At 32.1% G+C, this 20,231-nt stretch overlaps 2 protein-coding genes and 1 long non-coding RNA gene across 3 annotated transcripts; 2 read left to right on the top strand and 1 right to left on the bottom strand.

Moving 5' to 3' along the window:
- The first annotated feature begins 395 nt into the window (after window positions 1-395).
- Window positions 396-7,500, top strand: LOC100808073 (probable zinc metalloprotease EGY1, chloroplastic). The gene is made up of 10 exons (XM_003553996.5): window positions 396-1,034; window positions 1,701-2,162; window positions 2,334-2,474; window positions 3,201-3,302; window positions 3,565-3,776; window positions 4,660-4,710; window positions 4,859-4,928; window positions 6,744-6,812; window positions 7,108-7,158; window positions 7,265-7,500. Exons 1-10 carry the CDS (start codon window positions 660-662, stop codon window positions 7,421-7,423), a joined length of 1,692 nt encoding a protein of 563 aa, XP_003554044.1. The 5' UTR covers window positions 396-659; the 3' UTR covers window positions 7,424-7,500.
- A 2,627-nt stretch (window positions 7,501-10,127) lies between these two features.
- Window positions 10,128-12,485, top strand: PUR3 (glycinamide ribonucleotide transformylase). Its single transcript, NM_001251130.1, has 7 exons — window positions 10,128-10,255; window positions 10,488-11,030; window positions 11,299-11,401; window positions 11,484-11,660; window positions 11,763-11,889; window positions 12,095-12,222; window positions 12,338-12,485. The coding sequence occupies exons 2-6, from the start codon at window positions 10,613-10,615 to the stop codon at window positions 12,206-12,208; spliced, it is 939 nt and encodes a 312-aa protein (NP_001238059.1). The 5' UTR covers window positions 10,128-10,255; window positions 10,488-10,612; the 3' UTR covers window positions 12,209-12,222; window positions 12,338-12,485.
- A 3,833-nt stretch (window positions 12,486-16,318) lies between these two features.
- On the bottom strand, window positions 16,319-18,257 carry LOC102668040 (uncharacterized). The gene is made up of 3 exons (XR_419939.4): window positions 17,917-18,257; window positions 17,718-17,779; window positions 16,319-17,387 (listed from the first exon to the last, which is right to left on the bottom strand). It is a non-coding gene; the product is annotated as an uncharacterized lncRNA (long non-coding RNA).
- Window positions 18,258-20,231: the final 1,974 nt, after the last annotated feature.

Raw genomic sequence — 20,231 nt, 5'->3', positions numbered from 1 at the left:
ATGTATACATTGAAAATTTTCAAAATTTTATTTTTATTTAATATAAGATTTAATTATTTTTTAAATTTCCCTTTTTACCTCAAACTAAATTATTTTTCAATTTTTAAAAATGTATTCTTTACTTCTTTTTTGTTTAAAAAATGTTTTATCTTTCTTGATTCTTTATCATCTAAATCCATATTATTGATTTTTACAAATTTACTAAATTGAATATTGGTATTTTTTTTTGCTGAATATAGGTATTTAATTTATAAGTTCAATTTTTTTAAAAATTTAACTTAAAATTAAACTACCCCTTACTTGACATAGTTACTACTAGTAGTTAGTACTTAAATAAAAGGAGTTGTTAACTGCAATGCGAGCAAGAGTTCGTTATTGAATGGGTATGATTCAAGGCAAAAAAAGATATATTTAATCAATTTTTTCCTTTTTGTACAAGATATTTAATTGAATATTTAAAAAAATAATTTTTATCCAAAGGCCGCAGCAACCCGCAACCCGCAACCCGCAACCACATCCAAACCAAAAAAAAAAAAAAACCTTCAACGACATTACAGCGTTTCATCCGAAACCTTCAAACGACGGTCAAAAACACCATCCATCCATGCCATTCTGAAACGCTTTTTGTTTCGCTTGAACGACCGTCGTTTCGTTCCGAAATGGGGACTCTAACGAGTTGCAGCTTCATGCCTCTGAACTCGGAGTTCCGCTCCAACCCGGTTCGCCGCGCCTTCAGGGAGAGGATTCAGTGCCATAAGCTCACGCGCTTGAGGGGCGCCTCCTCCTGCTTCTTCTCACGCGCGCGAGTACCCAAATGGGGCAAGTCGAAGCTCTCCAATTTTGATAGCCTTAGGTGTTTTGCTACTAATAATGACAACAACAGTGACGACGGCGACAAGGACAGTAACAACGTTGGTGCCGCCGGAGAGGAAAGTGGTGGCGACGATTCGAAATCCAACGTTACGACGACGATGCCCGAAGAAGAGAGAGGATTCACTTCGCAGAAATCGACGCCTCCTTCCACTTCTCAGAGGGTGAGTCATTATTTGCAAAAAGAAACAAAAAAGATTTGATTTTTGAATTCATTGCTAGGATTAGTTGAAGATAGCTATTAGTTTATTTATGTTTACGTAACTTCAGTAAACCATTATTTGCAAAGAATATGATTTTTGAATTTATTGCTAGGATTAGTTGAAGATAGCCGTTAGTTTATTATGTTTACGTAGCTTCAATTTAATTTAATTTATTTACTGTAGAATTATGTAACCCCTAAAGTTTGTTTTAAAAATGATTTTTTTAATGAATATGTGGATAAAACCCAGTGACAAATGTGGATTAAGTAGCCACTTTAGTTCACAATTCAAAAATAAGACTTCACTTTAGTCCTTTCTCGAGGTGAGTTTTTGAAAGGACAAAACTTAGATGTAGTTCTTCAATTAGAATTGGAATTTCATCTCAGTAGTTCGCACAATGTAAGTTTGCATTAAAGGTCAACAAAGATTATCAAGGGAAAACTTCAACTATGATTAGAGAATAAAACCAAAAGCAGTAATTTTAAATACATGGACTGATATGAAGTTGATGGGAGAGTTTGAGTGCTGCAATTTCTATTTAGTAACATATATTCTGTTGCATTTTATGCATGTGAATTATCGGTTGTGATTATTGATTGTCATGTTTGCATCATTTTACTTCTTCAGTCGTCTTTGTCATCGCTTGGACCAGCATACAACACTTTTCAAGTTGATTCTTTCAAACTTATTGAGCTCCTTGGGCCTGAGAAGGTTGATCCTGCTGATGTAAAGCTGATTAAGGATAAGCTTTTTGGGTATTCGACCTTCTGGGTGACGAAAGAGGAGCCTTTTGGAGACTTGGGAGAAGGCATTCTTTTCATTGGGAATTTAAGGGGGAAGAGAGAGGATGTTTTTGCCAAACTCCAGAATCAGCTAGTTGAAGTCACGGGTGATAAGTACAACCTTTTTATGGTGGAGGAACCCAATGCGGACAGTCCTGATCCACGCGGTGGGCCACGTGTGAGCTTTGGTTTGCTGCGGAAGGAGGTTTCTGAGCCGGGGCCGATGACGCTTTGGCAATATGTCATTGCATTGCTGTTATTTCTCCTAACTATTGGTTCCTCAGTGGAGCTAGGAATTGCATCTCAGGTAGGCTAGTGATTGACAGCCTTTGCACATCAGATGGTGATTGATAAATGTTTGTGAGCAACACTGTTTCTATAGTCTCTCTCTCTCTAAATGTCAATAATTGTATTGTTGTCTCGCTGTCTTCTGTCATTATTCGATATTTTGTTGATGCCATGCTTTTTGGTTAATCAGATCAACAGACTTCCTCCAGAAGTTGTGAAATATTTCACAGATCCGGATGCTGTTGAAGCTCCAGATATGGAGCTGCTATTTCCATTTGTTGACTCGGCTTTACCTTTAGCATATGGTGTCTTGGGGGTTCTTCTGTTTCATGTAAGCATTTCATTTTTTTTGGCATTTTTTTAACATAATTGTAATAAAATTGAACTTTCTTTCTTTCTTTATCTTCTGCATTACAACAAATTGTAGTGAGTTTTATTCGGTGAATTGTCTGGGATTCTGGTCTTTTGCTTTTATTAGACTTAGTTTCTTCATTATAGAAGTGAGGGATCTGAATGATCAAAATAAACTTACTACTTTTTAAACTATTGGCTTCATCAAGTAAACTTTATGTTGGTGGCTTATAAGCAGAGGTGCTGTGGTGAAGATGACACCTATGATAATGGATTATAAGCAAATTAATACACTATAATTTTTAGTTTCTATTCTCTCCTTTTCTCTTCCTTTACCTAAACTCTAATTTCCACAATACTGTTATGCAATCAGTCATAAGAATCTATCTATCAATCTAGTATTGCTGCCAACTATGATGATTGACTTACTTTTGGCAATGTATGACAGCAGCCAGAAGTTTCAGTTAGTTTGCAGATTCATATAATCCACTTTTATACATATATTTGCTGTCAAGTGTTGTACAAGTAGGAATACCTGCAATGTGTGCTGTGTTGAAGGTTACTTATTTATTTTCTATGTGACTATGCTCAATGGCCCAATGCATTATTTGTTTAATTTTCTCTCTATGTATTTGTACTAAATTCCATAAATTGCCCTTATTGTTTCTTTGTATATGTTCTACCTGATGGATATGACTATATGCAGGAGGTTGGACACTTTCTATCAGCATTTCCTAAACAAGTAAAATTAAGCATACCTTTCTTCATTCCAAACATCACACTTGGCAGCTTTGGTGCTATTACACAGGTGAGATTATCTAATTTTTCTTACCAGTCACTTATGTATTGAATTTGTGACTACTGGTTGAAGCTATTATAATAACATGCTTATAGTATTTGGGATTATATTTGCTCGATCTTTTGCAGAGATTTACAAGTATCTCATTTATTCAGATCATGTAAATATAATGCATCCATTTACCATTCACATAGTCATCAATAGTATCTTTTAACTGTGTATCTATTCTATTCTATTGCTACTAAATATGACAAATGCTATGACATTGTAGTTTAAATCCATCCTTCCTGATAGAAGTACACAAGTAGACATATCACTTGCGGGTCCCTTTGCTGGTGCTGTATTATCATTTTCGATGTTTGCTGTTGGCCTTCTTCTCTCATCAAATCCAGATATAACAGGAGATTTGGTGCAAGTACCTAGCTTGTTGTTTCAAGGTTCCTTGCTTCTTGGATTGATCAGTAGAGCAACCCTTGGTTATGCGTATGTTCCCTTCTTTCCTCAATTTTTTAATGGATTAAGAATATAATCTGCTAATCATAGGTCCAGTGCTTGTGATTTTCTGTCATTTAGTTAATATACACTATTTGGATGAATAAAATGGATCATTACATTTAGGGCATTTTCCAAACCAAGCTGTTTCTAAGTGTTTGACATGACTTGATTGTAGTCCATGGTTTTAGGTAGTGTTTGGCCTGGTATTTTAGAGCTTAAAAGCTATTTAAGGTTAAGTTTTAATAAGAGCTTTAAATTTAAATATAAAATGGATTGGTAATTTTATAGAAGTTACTTTTAAGTTGAAATTTGTTGGCTAGTGCATCCGTATTAAATAAATGCTCTGTTTGGATATATTTCTAATAGACACTTATAGGAGAAGAAAATAAGAAGGTAAAATGAATTAAACTTATTCCATAAGTTAAAATTAGCTCATGCATAAGTTGATTTACAGAACCTTTCTTAGCTTCTCCAAAAGTTGATTTTAAGTTTTAACCTGTATGAAAGTTAATTTTAACTTGTGGAAGAAGCTTAATTCATTTTACTTTTTTGTTTCCTTCTTCTATAAATGTTTCTTGAGAAATTTTATCCAAATAGGCCCAAAGAAGGAAAAGGAGAAGTAGAAGCCAAAAGCTCCAAAACTAGTTTTTTTTAATAAAAACTCTTTTTTTCAAACTTTTCTTTATTAAAGAAGCTACTTTTTTAGAAGCTCTTTTTCTGAAAACTTTGTTTAGCCCAACTTTTCCTTTTCAAAAGAGAAACCCAAAATAAGTTGGGCCAAGCACTACCTTAGTATGTATATTGGAATTGATGCTTATGTATGTATGTATGTTTTTTAATCTGATTGCTATTTGCTAATGTCAATGTGCAGAGCAATGCATGCTGAAACAGTTCCAATTCACCCTCTTGTGATTGCAGGCTGGTAATTCAACTTTTCCTCCTGTAATCTAATTTACTTTCAATGACAAATCAAATCAATTTAAGAAATTTGTGGTTCCAAACAGACTCTTCTTGATCATTCATTTTCCATAACATGCCTGCCTTTTTATTTATTTATTATGATTTTTCAGGTGTGGCTTAACCATACAAGCTTTTAACATGCTTCCAGTGGGGTGCCTTGATGGTGGAAGAGCAGTGCAGGTATCCTGTTTCACCTTTTAAGCTTTAGCTGGTGAAATATACATTGCTTACTATATTTTTCATTTCTTAGTTATTTGGGACAATATTTGAGTCAAAGGGAAAATATTGTCTGTCTATTTTCAATTTTAAACTAAATTCTTCTCAGCATTCATCAATTCCAATTACTGTAATAGGACAAAGCAACATAAATGCAATGATCATTTAGGGCCTTAGCTTCAATCAAGAACAATGTTTTGAAGTGAGAACATTTTGAAATTGTTGTAGATGCCATTCTTAGGAGTTAAAGCTCCGTTTATCTCCCTTTCTTATCTTGCTAACAATTTATAGATATATGACCAAAAACACACAATTAATTAGTTAACAACCTTGCTTGCTAGATTTGTTTCTGTTTTAAATTATGACTTGGGACATTGTGTCATGTGTTTTAATTTTTTTTATATCATTACAGCTCCTAATTCTAATATCAATTATCAATTTGTTTATTTTCTGACTGTTATCAATTCAGTCAATGGGTTAAAAGACTCAACCCTTTCTAAGTTGGGAGGATGAGATTAATTAAGAACATGAGGCTTATTGAATGACTTGTCTGGGAAGCGAAATGAGGAGTCAGAAAATAAGAGGACAGTCCATTTTTTTCTGACATTGACACAAAAAAACAAAGTTAGGCTTCAATATATATTTGGTGCCTCTTGATGTCATGACCTATTACGAACACATTGGAAGGTGGTGAATATTTTAAGATATCTTTATAGATCGTGAAAATCACAACTTGTGTTGGCCATTATGGTATTAAGGGTTAGGGTGTCTAAAGTGGTTTTGGAACCACTGAGCTGATTTTTGATAGGTAACCATTCCAGGGCTAACAGTGGGGCATTTGTCATAAATAGGGGATATAGAAGGGACCTAATTATTTGTATTTTTTCCTTTCTGGGGAACATGCTGAATATTAAAAGGGAGGACATTGTTATGACATGGCTTTCCCCATTTCAGATTGTAATGAGTAAAGTAGGGACATAGTTTTAACAGGAAATGCTTGAAATGAGGAACTAGGATGGCATATTAGTCAGATTTTTTTGTAGGGATCCAGGGACCCATTTACATGCACTTGAATAATAACATATACATTATTATGGTAGTTTGGTAAAAGGAAGTCTTTGGAGAATAAAACTCTCTATGTAAGATTCATGCCATGACTCATTGATTATTAATGATGATTGATGATTGTTTTGTACATTTTGGTTTGTCTCCTTTGTCCCTAGGGGTTGCCTAAGTTTAAAACTTGAACCGGCTTTTCTTCGTATTTCATATGTACTTTTTATGATTTGTGATAATGATCTGATGTTACAAGGTGATATTATATTGAGTTTAGGTATAAAATTTACAACCTATGACATGGACATGTATAATTTTTTATTGGAGGATGTGAGTTTGTACTCTTTGGTTTACCTTTATGAGTCTCCAGGGGTCACACAAGTTCAAAATTCAAACCAGCTTTAATTCATATTTCATATCTATTTTTTATGACATAATAATGATTTGATGTTAAAAGGTGATATTATATTGAGCATAGGTATAAAATTTACAACCTATGACATGGAGATATATATAATTTTTTATTGTAAGATGTGATTATATGGACTCCACGCACATGAATATTCTCATTCATATGATTAGGCATCTTAATGTTTCTAGCATGTAAAAACCATCACCCTTTTCTAATTATTCTAAATTATCTAATATGATGGGATGAGCGTTATAATTAAGGTCCTTAGTGCTGTAAAAAGAATATGCTAATTCTGTTACATGTTTTTGCAGGGTGCTTTTGGAAAAAATGCGCTAGTGGGCTTTGGTTTAACAACGTATACATTGCTTGGATTAGGAGTGGTATATCTGAATTAAACAAAGCATATATATAGTTGTTCAATAACATTGTTAAAGTTCAACCATTATATAATTTAGTTTCAGAGTTATCATGTGTATTTATTATCAGTCTTTTGTTCATATTCCTATTTACTAACACTCTCCCTAGTCCTTTCCTAAAAGAAAATAGGGCATACTTGCACTAATAAAAAAGTTGGAGTCCCTAGTTCCTCATTGTTTAGTCATTTCTTGATTTATTATAGTAATTTATTCTTTTCCCGTTTTATTAAAGTTGCATTTTTTTTACTCTTTTCAACAGCTTGGTGGACCTCTTTCACTTCCTTGGGGACTTTATGTTTTGTTATGTCAGGTATACAAATACTTGTCTTGAATTTGAAAGGAAATGATGAAGTTAATTGTTTTTGCAATTATTTCTGAAGAGTGTTTTTTCTTCTTTTTTACCCCTCTTTGCTCAGAGGGCACCAGAGAAACCATGCTTAAATGATGTGACAGAGGTTGGAACATGGAGAAAGGCACTTGTGGCAATTGCTATTTTTCTTGTTGTCTTGACTCTTGTTCCTGTTGGGGATGAGCTTGCAGAGGAACTGGGTATAGGTCTTGTAACTGCATTTTGATGTTTATTTATGTGTACACTAAGGCCAATTTTAATTAAAATTGAGTAGTGAAATATATAGGTAATATCGTTACCAAAGAAGCCCAATTCAATTACAATTTATAATTACAATTTATATGCGATCCCTCGTAATAAAACCTTCCTTTACTTTTATTGAGCAAAAAGTACCGTCCAAAGGAAATAATTTTTGGGCGAAAAACGTAAAATTAGGGGTGGGTAAGCGGGCCGGTCTGTCCCGCGTAAGGCCCGTCCGCATAAGTCCGCATTGGTAGTAGACTGGTTCAATCCGACTCGCTTCTTACACGGACCAAATAAATTGATCCGCTCCCGTCCCTCGGACCCCGCGGGTCAAATGGGCCGATCCGCGGGCCTAGTTTTAAAAGAATTTTAATTTTAATAAAAATATAATACAATCAAATTAAATTCAATACAAATGTAAATAAAATCTCAATAATTAGTCAATTACATCAATAAAATAAATAATGTCTTAACAAAAGAAAATCCAAGCAATAAATCTAAAATATGAAATTTAAACATCTCTACCAACAAATGATTTCATATTTGAAGTAGTTTGAGTCTTCTCCATCTCCATATCTTCATCTTCTTTTCCTAAAACTCAAAATAATAATAAATATTAGAATAAAATCAAGTTAAGTGATTAAAAGACAATAATTATTACATATTATTTACCATGCATATCAAATACTAGTAACCAATTTTTAGTATATATTGTCAACAAGAAGCCTAGTTCGATATTTGTTAAGCACACGTGAGGAGAAAAAATGTTCTTAGTCTGTTACAATTACTAAATATGATATGAGCTATTTTTTTATAATAAAAATATATTGAAATATCTTTAAAAATATTTATTTAACAATTATTTTTGGCTTAAATGATAAGAATTGATATTTTTATTATTTATGACTTTCAAATATGAAAATGATAGATTAAAAGAGAAAAAGATCAAAAAAATATCAAAAAAGAAGATTTTTAGCAGGTTATCCCTTATTTTTTTTATCTTAATCTTTTATTTTTCTTATCTTATCCTTTTTTATCTTTATCATCTTTTAATTTAAATCTTTTATTTTTATTTTTATATCTTTATCTTATCTAATATATTTCTTTATCTTTTATTTAAAAAAAGTTTAAAGTGAAAAAGAGTAAATCGAACAAATTAAACCTAATGCGGGCTGCGGGCAACCAGCGGACCCCGCGGGCCAAACCCGTATAGTCCGCGGGTTAAGCGGGACAAACCAAAAAATATGACATAACCATGAACCGTTTTAAAAAATTAGTCTGTAACCCGTGCGGACCGCGGGCCCCACGGGTCAGTCTATGGACCTGGACCCGTTTACCCACCTCTACCTAAAACATCCAATTTTATCCTTTGCTTTGAAAAGAAGATTGAAAATTATCTTTTTTAATTTTTTTGAAAACTACCATGTCCATCTTATTAGGGAAATTGTAGTTTAGTTTGCATAAGGTCGTTTTATGGTGGCCTCTTCTTGCTGTAGTGAACTAGCATGTCTCGATATCATTGGAGTACCCAAAAAAAAGTAATACCATTTGGCATAGTATTGCTCTTGCTTTTGGATAATCATTGGAGTTTAAAAGGTAATCTTTCAAATTTCGGAAAAAGAAATGTTTTTTTAGCTGGAATAAATGATCTTAAGCACAAAATTCAATTAATTGACAATGTATTCTTAACATGATTGAATATTTTATACTATAAGCAATTCTAATTAAACTGGTATATTTATATGTGTCCTTTAAAAGTATTTTTACTTTTTTTATGCAAGCAAAGATTAATTCTCTTAAATTATTTTTAGAATATAATTTCTAAACACATTAATTGCTTTTTTAAAAACCTGATTGCTTCTTGAGTCTCGTCAAAATTCAAATAAGAAATAAAATTAGAATGTGAGCATTTCATCAACGTGGCCATTTTTAATATTGTGATATTGTTATTAATTACTAATAATTTCTTAAAAAATATTTAAATTAAATTTAGAACTAAAGATTTTTAAAATGATAGATTGAATTGTTTAGTTGATACTGAAAGATTCATGACTTAATTGCAATTTTTTATGCTTAACTTTTTCATGAATTTTATTATTCAAATTTTTTATTTCTGTGTATTTTATTATTGTGCTGACAATAAAAAGATGTGATTTTATTTTTTTTTTCTTTAATTTTTTTTGACGTGTCAATGACGATAAAATGTGTAAAATTAAAAATTTGGATAATAAAATTTACATTAAAAAAGTGAGTGATAAAATTCATAAAATAATTGAAGTTGAATAGTGAAATATGCAATTAAGCTAAGATTCATTCATATCTTAATTTGAAAACAATAAATATGCAAAATAAAAATAAAATATATTATCTCAATAATTTTTTATCTTAATATTTTTATCACAAAAAATAATTAAAAATTAAATTTTATTTTAATAAATTTTATCACAATAAATTAAAGATTATAAAAAGATACATGACATTTTATAATTAAAATAAATTAACATTTTCTGATTTAGTTAACAATTTTAATGATTATCATATCATTTTTTCTCTCTCTCTGTATATACCACTCCACAATTCGAACCCTTTCTCTCGTTCAAATCGACAACACTTGTCCTTTTCTCAAACATTCTTTCAAATAGGTGGTGAACACGTGAAAGCTGGATTCTTTCAAGGCATCTTCGAATGCTGACCCCAGCCCCAGAGTGTGCTTCTTCGTTCACAACACTTCACTCATTAACTTTTCATTCTCCGATACGCCACTCGCTTCATATGCAAGCACAGCCTGAATCCTCTATAGATCGAAACTGTTAAGGTTTGTGCTTCTGTTGTTCAGTTTTTGATAATTGTTGCTGTCTATTTTGGTACTGTGCTTCTGTTATTTGGGATTGTGTTTCTGATTTGTGCTTCTGTTGTTCAGTTTTTGAGAATTATTGTTTTGGGTTTAGTTGTTGTGATTGCTTGTGTGGTTTTATGTTTCTTTTGACTTTTTTTTTACCCGTCAATAGTTACTAATTGATCCTATTTTCTTTGTGATGCTTTGGAAGTTTCGACAAACTTGACACAAGGACACCATCAACATCTTGAAGAGCTCGCTGTGTTGTTCGTTCCTTTTGGCCCCTTCAACGAAATTGTACTAATCTAAGATTTGCGATTTTTTGTTCAAATTAAAATGTCCATGGAAGCTCAACAGATTCTTTCCAGATTCTGTCCAAAACCATCTTCAGTGCCATCTATTCCAATTGTGAAACAACAATTCTCTCCAAAGTTCCCTCGTTTACCTTCTTCATCGTTGTATCCTTCTAGTCAATCTCAGAATCTCAATGTTCCTAGTGGAGCTTTCCATCCTATCAGCATTGTGCACAAAGAAGTGTGTTCTAGTTCTTGCAAGAGGATATGGTGCAGCAGCAGCAGCAGCAGCACTGCAGAACCAAAGGAGGGCCATGAGGTGAGGGCTCAGGTCACCGTGCGAAGGAAAAAGCTAGCAGTTTTCGTTTCTGGTGGAGGATCCAACTTCAGAGCAATTCATGAGGCCTCCAAAAGGGGATCACTTCATGGAGATGTTCTTGTGTTGGTCACAAATAAAAGTGGTAATGCTCTATCTTACTACCCGTTTACTTTCATGTTTGCCCTTTTCTGTCATCATTTTGCTTAGCTAAATTCTTGCTTAGTTGATATTAGTCACTGGATTAAGATTGCATGCCTTCAAGGATCATATTTACTATTCTCATGGCTAGAAGAAGCAAGCTTCTTTGTGTGACATGAGATGTTTGGACTATGTTTTGATTTACCTTTTTATTTTGAGCCTTTGTCTACTAAAAGTTCCTTTGTTCTGTCTTTCTTTTATATTAATACCAGATTGTGGAGGTGCGGAGTATGCAAGAAATAATGGTATCCCAGTTATACTGTACCATATATCAAAGGATGAATCTAATCCAAGTGACCTTGTTGATACACTAAGGTCAGATGCTTCCTTCATTTTCTGCAATTGTATTTAACTTTACGTGGTTACATTATTAACATATAATCCATTTTTTAATCAGGAAATTTGAGGTTGATTTTATTCTTTTAGCTGGATACCTCAAACTTATACCAGTGGAATTGATCCGAGCTTACAAAAGATCTATATTCAACATTCATCCATCACTTCTTCCAGCTTTTGGAGGCAAGGGATTCTATGGCATGAAAGTGCACAAAGCAGTAATTGCTTCTGGAGCAAGGTTTACTTCTATTGAAATATCTGAAGCATGTTTTTTCAGTGAAACATTGTTGTAGTTGGTTCTTGATTAGTAATCAGTGTTTTATTTTTCTATGTTGGTTAGGTTTTCAGGTCCTACCATTCATTTTGTTGATGAACACTATGATACAGGGCGTATCCTTGCACAGCGTGTTGTCCCTGTGCTTGCCAATGATACTGTAGAAGAGCTGGCTGCAAGGGTTCTCAAAGAGGTAATACAGACTATATCTTTAATCAGCTTCAAAAAATGGTGGCATTTTAAACTATTGAATAATTTTAATCCTGAATGAAATTCAACAAATATATTTGTGATATGAAGCATTCGTGAACCTTGACATCTTTGCAAAAGGCTAGCAACCTGACAGACTGTCAAGATGGATTGAATTGATTACTGTTTATTTTTATTTCCAAATTTAGGAGCACCAATTATATGTGGAGGTGGTGGAGGCTTTATGCGAAGAACGTGTGGTTTGGAGGCAAGATGGTGTTCCTCTCATCCAAAGCAAAGAAAACCCCAATGAGTTTCGCTGATTATCATTTATATGGTATTATATTAACTATTAAACTTCTTTGAATGTCGTAAAAATATTTGTATATTCCACTTCATCTTTTTATTATGATGAAGCCTTGCATCTGATAGGACTTTTGTTTCTGTTGTAGGGGATTTTGGTTGGAGATTTTGCATATGAAATTTTCGCATTCACCCCAAATACAGTTAATGAATTGTAATTATTAGGTAATTTCTGGTGCACTCATGATGTCACATATCCAAGAATGTTATAACCAGGAAGTCACAAACTTTTCTCTTGATCTGTTCTGCACAAACTGTTAATATGCTCTCAGTGGATTTTAAAATCTGGTCACTGATCATATTTTGGAGTCTTTCATTCCCCTCACAAGATTCCATTAACGTATCATGATTGCGCTCCATAATAAAGAAATTATCTACTGTACTATTTGGATAAGAATTTTGATGTGCCGTTAGACATTTTATCCTAATTTATAATCACTGAGTCTGTCGAGTATAAAGCAAATGGAACTGTCTCTGAATGCCAAAGCTTCTCTGCTATGCTCCTGTCCTTTGCTACCCATTTATTTACAAGTATTTTCGTACTACTTTAATTAAACTGATTCATAATGTGGAAGGTTGTCATTCAAGGTTATTTTTTCATTTTCTTAAAAACAAAATGCTAAATAAGACTATTAAATCCGAGTACAAAGAGCCAAGGTAAACGTTAACTCGTCTAAATTGTAACTTGTAAGTGATCATAGGAAGATGGTTTGGTAATGTGAAAATGCTAATAGTAGCCTATAATAATCAGAGGCACAAGAAAACTAAGAATAACCGAATGAAAAATCTAAAAGGGATTTAGATCTAAATAGTTTTTTTCCCTTTAAAATTGGTAAAGTTCAGTTTTTGTAAAAAAATTTGTACGTTTCCTATCTTTGTAAAATTGAAATGTTCTCCACAAAACAACTAATAAATTTTACACTTTACCACTAAATCAGACATTGCAAACAATTTTATAGCCTTGGAAAATGAAATAGAGTCTAAGATACTACCGACTTTGGAATATCTTGGCAAAATTAGTCCCATGAATTTGTGTTGTTGGTTTTGGCAAGGAGAGACATGCATTTTAAAGTGTAGATTGAGATGCGACACGCTGTTTCTCGTGGTTTAAACTGCTAGAAATTGGTTCAATACAGTTTAAATGGTTCGTTAAACACTTTCTGGTGGTTTATAACTGCCGATATGAGTCGCATTACTGAATGCACGTTTTGGATCCCTACAAACTTTTTTTCTTGTTTTTAGTTTTGTAAAATTGAAATATGTGTTGTTTGGCTTAGAGCTAGGCTTGGTTAACTGAAACCTAGTTCCTGCAAATATATTTCAATTTTACAAAGACAGAAAACATACACTTTTTTTCTTAGGGACATAAACCCAAAGAGGCTGTTTTCGGATTCGAATCCATGACCAACAGGTCACCAAGGCACAACTTTACCGCTGCACCAGGGCTCGCCCTCAACTTTGTTAATTTTATAAGAATAAAAAATATATATTAACCAATTTTTATTTAACAGCAATTTTTCATGTCATTTTATGCAAATTTGTATGCCTTCATTGTCGTTGAGCTTGTATGCTCTTAAACATATAAGGGAGTATTCTTATATTATTATTCTAATTCTAATGATTTCGACGAACAATTCTGGAAACTTTTATTTTATCTCTTCAACAAGTTTAGTAATGAGCATAACTGCCCTATTGTTCCAATGGAGAGAACCACCATACCTTCTTCGATTCAATGATGGATCTAATTTTAAAAACCTTGGTTGTGGAGTCAATGGAAGGATAGAAATACTTGTTTGTGGGAGAAGACAAATGACTCCTAATTTGAGCAGGTGGTTGTGTGTGCAAAGGAAGTTTTGTCCCAGCTGTGTACAGCAACGAAGTGCGGGAGTCATTGTCATTTTGGTGTGAAGCGGAAGCCACCTCAAAACGGGTACATGAAATGTAATGTTTATGCAGCCTTCTTTGTTGATGAGGGGTCCATGGGCATGGGTTTTTGAGGGTTGTTGCTAGGCTTATCCAGCTCAATTGTTGGTACATCCAGCACAACAAAGTATAGATTAAATATGTGACTTTTGTGTTATTATTATGACGTTCTAGTCAACTAATTAATAATAAATGCACGTGTAATGTATATTAAATGTACATGTAAATTTAAATAATAATTTTGAGACAATTAATTTTGATCTAATAATTAATATGTTTACATATATGAATTTTTATGAAACCTATAATTTTTATTTATCAAAATTAATTGTAATAAAGTCAAAAAAATATATTAGTAAATTTATATTAATAAACTTATGATTTTTATTTACAATTTATATAAATAAACAAATTAATTATTAGATCAAAATTAATTGTCACAAAATTTATTATTTAAATTTATATGCACATTTAAATATACATTAAAAAATTTTGTGTTACATAACATTATTTATTTTAAAACATAATTGACTTATTAGATCCATATCAATTTTACTGAATAACAAAATGAGAATCACGCTGTTGTGCTCTATGTACAAGCAATTATGCTTGATGCCGATAGCAACAGCCGTTTTTGTGTTAGGGACGTAAATGGGCGCTTTGTCTGCGCTAGGACAGAAACCAGGAACTTTATCCCAGTTGTGCATGAAGGGGAAGCTATCGCCCTCGCGGGTGCTTTAGAGTGGCTTAAGAATAAATGCCCCCACAACGTTGAAATTGAAGTGAACTGCCAAAGAATATCGAATAGTGTCAATAAGGAGCATATAGATAGCTCCGGGTTTGGAGAAATAATAAGGCACGGTAAATCCTTGTTGAAATCCTCACTGCTTTACAAAGTTTGCTTCACTCCAAGGCAAACAAATCTAATAGCTCACTTATTAGCTCGGGCTTCTAGAAGTTACACTAGCTTTCAAGATTTTGAGACACATCCTACTTGTATTATTGACTAGTATTTGAAGGGGGTAATAAAGTCTCTTTGTTTCAAAAAAAGAAAAAACTAACAGTATAACAACCATCTTGCATATCAAATACATTAATTATTTACTATTTAATTAATTATACATACTAATAATTTTTAAACTAAGTCCATGGAGTCTTATATATTATATCATAGTCTGTTGATATATTAAAGCTTATCTTACTCTTTTCTTATATATTATATCATAGTCTGTTGTCATATTCTATCATATCTTAACTTCTAATTTGTCTGATTACATTATATATTGTTATAGATTATTATTATTATTATTATTATTAACAGAAATACAGGCGCAGCTTTTGTGTGTCTGCACATTTTATTTTTCTCACATTTTATAGCGTTAAAGTTTTTGCATTATAATAATTTCTCCCATGTACATTGATGTGCATATTTTAATTTAATATGTTTTCAGAATAGATGTTTATGTATAAATATATTTTTTTACTAATTATGACTCTTTGTTTATTATGGTAACATGGTATGTCAACATATGATCTTTTGTTTATTATCTCAGTTTTTACAAAAAATTAAAAAAAAAAGAGTTAATAATTTCAAATGCATTTTTGTTCTAATCATGTTTTTTTCTTCTTTTCTGGGTACGGGTGCTTTCATCTTTTAGTACAGGAACAATTTCTTTATTTAACCAACCGCTCGTTGATGTTTTTAAATTCATCCTATATTTCTTCATATGTTTCTTTTTTATTTCTTATTGTATTACATGTTGGATTTATTAATTTTTCTTTTTCTCTTTCTATTTATATTTTTACTTTGAAGGTCTATATAATTTTAATTATGTGAAATTTTTGTCTATTACAAAGCAAGATAAGTTGATGAAAAAAAATAACAGAGAGAAAATGTACAAGAAATATAAAAATAAGTCTAAAAAAAACAAGAGTGTGCAGACATCTTTGCAATTGAAATCGCAAAAATTGGACCTTGGCCTTAAGCTTTGTATTCAAATCAGATAAAATAACACATAGGATACAATCTTATGTGGTAACTTTATACAAATTAAATACAATTAGAATAAGTTTCACCCTATATATATATATATATATATATATATATATATATAAAAGAATCTTTCACCTTGCATGTAGTTGGTAATGGAAAATGACTATCTTACATGTCAAGGCTGCAAATTCAAATGTAACTTACCAAGGTCAATTACTAATGAATCCTTTTGCCTGTCTTTTACAAATTTGTCTAAGTGCATGCAATATATATAGTCGCAGTTAAGAAAAAGAAATGAACTTTTAATAACAGGAATAATCTTCACTTGCATCATCATCTGAGTTACTTCTAAATGATTCTAACTGTGTCTAATTAAGAAGGTTTAGATGCCTGCAACTCTGCAAGGATATTAACAAATTTATAGATTCATGTGATACACGTATGTCTAGAGAAATACGAATGAAAATGAGTGAAATATTATTAAACTATATGCTGATCTTGGAAAATAAAGTTTCTTGCATATTTGCTCTTAAAACCTTGTAGTTATTCTTCATAGGACTGAAGCCTGAAGCAAAATACAAAAGTGACAAATAATGAAAGAAACATGTAGTTTGAAACAAAGTTATACCAATCATACAAACATCAAGAATTGAAAACAACACGTACAATGGAAAACCCTTTAAACTGACACTATTATGCAGCAGATTTTTATCAACAGCCCCAAGACAAATAAAGGTGCATTTGCTTGGACAGATACTCATTCTATCCATCCCTCACTGTAGTCAGTTTGTAATGTGACTTCCTAATTCACTTGCATCTCATGAATATGGAAAATGGACTTTCCACTTGATTTTGGGTTTCCCTTAAAAGCTAACATCCTAAATGGCTTTACTTCTGAATTCAAACTCAATTTATCAGCCATATCTGTCAGTACACTTCCTCTCATTAACAATGAAATATAGGGGGAACACACATAAAAGATATAGCCTAAATAGTCAATAGAGATGACTTCTCTAAAGAAAAAAAATTAACCGTACAAAGGAAGAGTGTGTAGTTACCATGGGAATAGATATACAAAATAAATAAATAGCCCACACCTAAATTTAAGACATGATTCCACACCTAAATTTAAGACATGATTCCTTACCTCAGTCATGGTGGTGTTCACTGAATTTTCAGACAAGGTTGGGCTTCCAATTGGATTTCAGCGTTCTCTGCCATGCCTAAATTGATAAGATAGAGAGAAAGCAATTCACAACATAGGAATTTATAATTAGTACACAGGATTTCCCTACAACTAACCCAGAATTAAAATCATGAATTAGAATGAGCCTAACCGAAAAATAATCTAGAAATCTTGATGCAAACATGTACAAATCAAGATTGAACGTATATGGGTGCCATTTTATTTTAAAATTTTAAGAATCAAGTTGTCTAAATATTAACCAGTAAGCAATGCATTTTAATGGAAGAACTCAGTGCAAACAAAATAAGAATGCATTTTCACTCAATAGAGACATGGGTGTTATCATTTGCAAAAGAAAGTTGTTTACCATATGCTTTCAAACTTCTATACACTCAAGCAAGACTCAAGTGCCTTCCTATAAGTGTCCCACTGAAAGTCCAAGGGGTAAATATGTGTGTGTGAGAGAGATAAAAAGGCAAATTAGAAAAAAAATTAACTGATTTATATAGAAGGCAAAAACGGAATGATGAATTGAGGATAACTATATTAGAATGAATTGTTGATACCGTTAGATCTTTGTACAATCGTTCCCCATCATCATCATCATCTGATTTTTGGACTCTTCCTTATTTTGTGCTCTATCACTTTAGCTACTTTGTCAACACTGAACTGACACCATTTCTCCATTGTTGCTCTTCTTCTTCATCTTCTGCAACTAAAATGGACCAAGGGTTAATAACTAACTATATATGTTGTTACCTGTTAGGAGTGGACTCCTCCATATTACATATCAAAAAAAATAAAGAACATGGTTTGAGAGTTATAAAAACAAAGGAAAATGTAATCATTCTCAGAACACAAAATGAAAATGATATGAAGGAGAAAGAAGAACAAAAAATGAGAATGAGGGAGAAGAAGAGGGAGGGAGGGGGGGGGTGTGGTTTGCGGTTACACCAAGTTGTGTGTTGTTCAATTTCAAATTTCAAAAGGTTTTTTTTTAAACGTGCAGTTCCTCTCTGGCAGTTGAAGGATAAAATTTAAAAATAATATGTAATATCCATTTGTAATATTATTGGAGAACAAATACATATTAAAGGATAAAATAGAAAAAAAAATGTGTATACAAAATGAATGAGTGTATTCGCATGATGTATTGTTATAAATTATTATTATCTCGCATAATTAGTTTATATATATATATATATATATATATATATATATATATATATATATATATATATATATATCCAATGATGTGCTTAGAAATTTTAGGGCCTAAGGAAAAACTTTTATAGATATTTAATCTAATATTAATCATTAATTTTTATATTAATCTTTTACCTTGCATGTAGTTGGTAATGGAAAATGACTATCTTACATGTCAAGGCTGCAAATTCAAATGTAACTTACCAAGGTCAATTACTAATGAATCCTTTTGCCTGTCTTTTACAAATTTGTCTAAGTGCATGCAATATATATAGTCGCAGTTAAGAAAAAGAAATGAACTTTTAATAACAGGAATAATCTTCACTTGCATCATCATCTGAGTTACTTCTAAATGATTCTAACTGTGTCTAATTAAGAAGGTTTAGATGCCTGCAACTCTGCAAGGATATTAACAAATTTATAGATTCATGTGATACACGTATGTCTAGAGAAATACGAATGAAAATGAGTGAAATATTATTAAACTATATGCTGATCTTGGAAAATAAAGTTTCTTGCATATTTGCTCTTAAAACCTTGTAGTTATTCTTCATAGGACTGAAGCCTGAAGCAAAATACAAAAGTGACAAATAATGAAAGAAACATGTAGTTTGAAACAAAGTTATACCAATCATACAAACATCAAGAATTGAAAACAACACGTACAATGGAAAACCCTTTAAACTGACACTATTATGCAGCAGATTTTTATCAACAGCCCCAAGACAAATAAAGGTGCATTTGCTTGGACAGATACTCATTCTATCCATCCCTCACTGTAGTCAGTTTGTAATGTGACTTCCTAATTCACTTGCATCTCATGAATATGGAAAATGGACTTTCCACTTGATTTTGGGTTTCCCTTAAAAGCTAACATCCTAAATGGCTTTACTTCTGAATTCAAACTCAATTTATCAGCCATATCTGTCAGTACACTTCCTCTCATTAACAATGAAATATAGGGGGAACACACATAAAAGATATAGCCTAAATAGTCAATAGAGATGACTTCTCTAAAGAAAAAAAATTAACCGTACAAAGGAAGAGTGTGTAGTTACCATGGGAATAGATATACAAAATAAATAAATAGCCCACACCTAAATTTAAGACATGATTCCACACCTAAATTTAAGACATGATTCCTTACCTCAGTCATGGTGGTGTTCACTGAATTTTCAGACAAGGTTGGGCTTCCAATTGGATTTCAGCGTTCTCTGCCATGCCTAAATTGATAAGATAGAGAGAAAGCAATTCACAACATAGGAATTTATAATTAGTACACAGGATTTCCCTACAACTAACCCAGAATTAAAATCATGAATTAGAATGAGCCTAACCGAAAAATAATCTAGAAATCTTGATGCAAACATGTACAAATCAAGATTGAACGTATATGGGTGCCATTTTATTTTAAAATTTTAAGAATCAAGTTGTCTAAATATTAACCAGTAAGCAATGCATTTTAATGGAAGAACTCAGTGCAAACAAAATAAGAATGCATTTTCACTCAATAGAGACATGGGTGTTATCATTTGCAAAAGAAAGTTGTTTACCATATGCTTTCAAACTTCTATACACTCAAGCAAGACTCAAGTGCCTTCCTATAAGTGTCCCACTGAAAGTCCAAGGCGTAAATATGTGTGTGTGAGAGAGATAAAAAGGCAAATTAGAAAAA

This window comes from Glycine max, chromosome 19 (assembly GCF_000004515.6).
Source record: "Glycine max cultivar Williams 82 chromosome 19, Glycine_max_v4.0, whole genome shotgun sequence".
NCBI classification, from domain to species: domain Eukaryota; kingdom Viridiplantae; phylum Streptophyta; class Magnoliopsida; order Fabales; family Fabaceae; genus Glycine; species Glycine max.
Note: the sequence above shows the minus strand (reverse complement) of the source record. Positions and strands in the feature narration are given on the sequence as shown.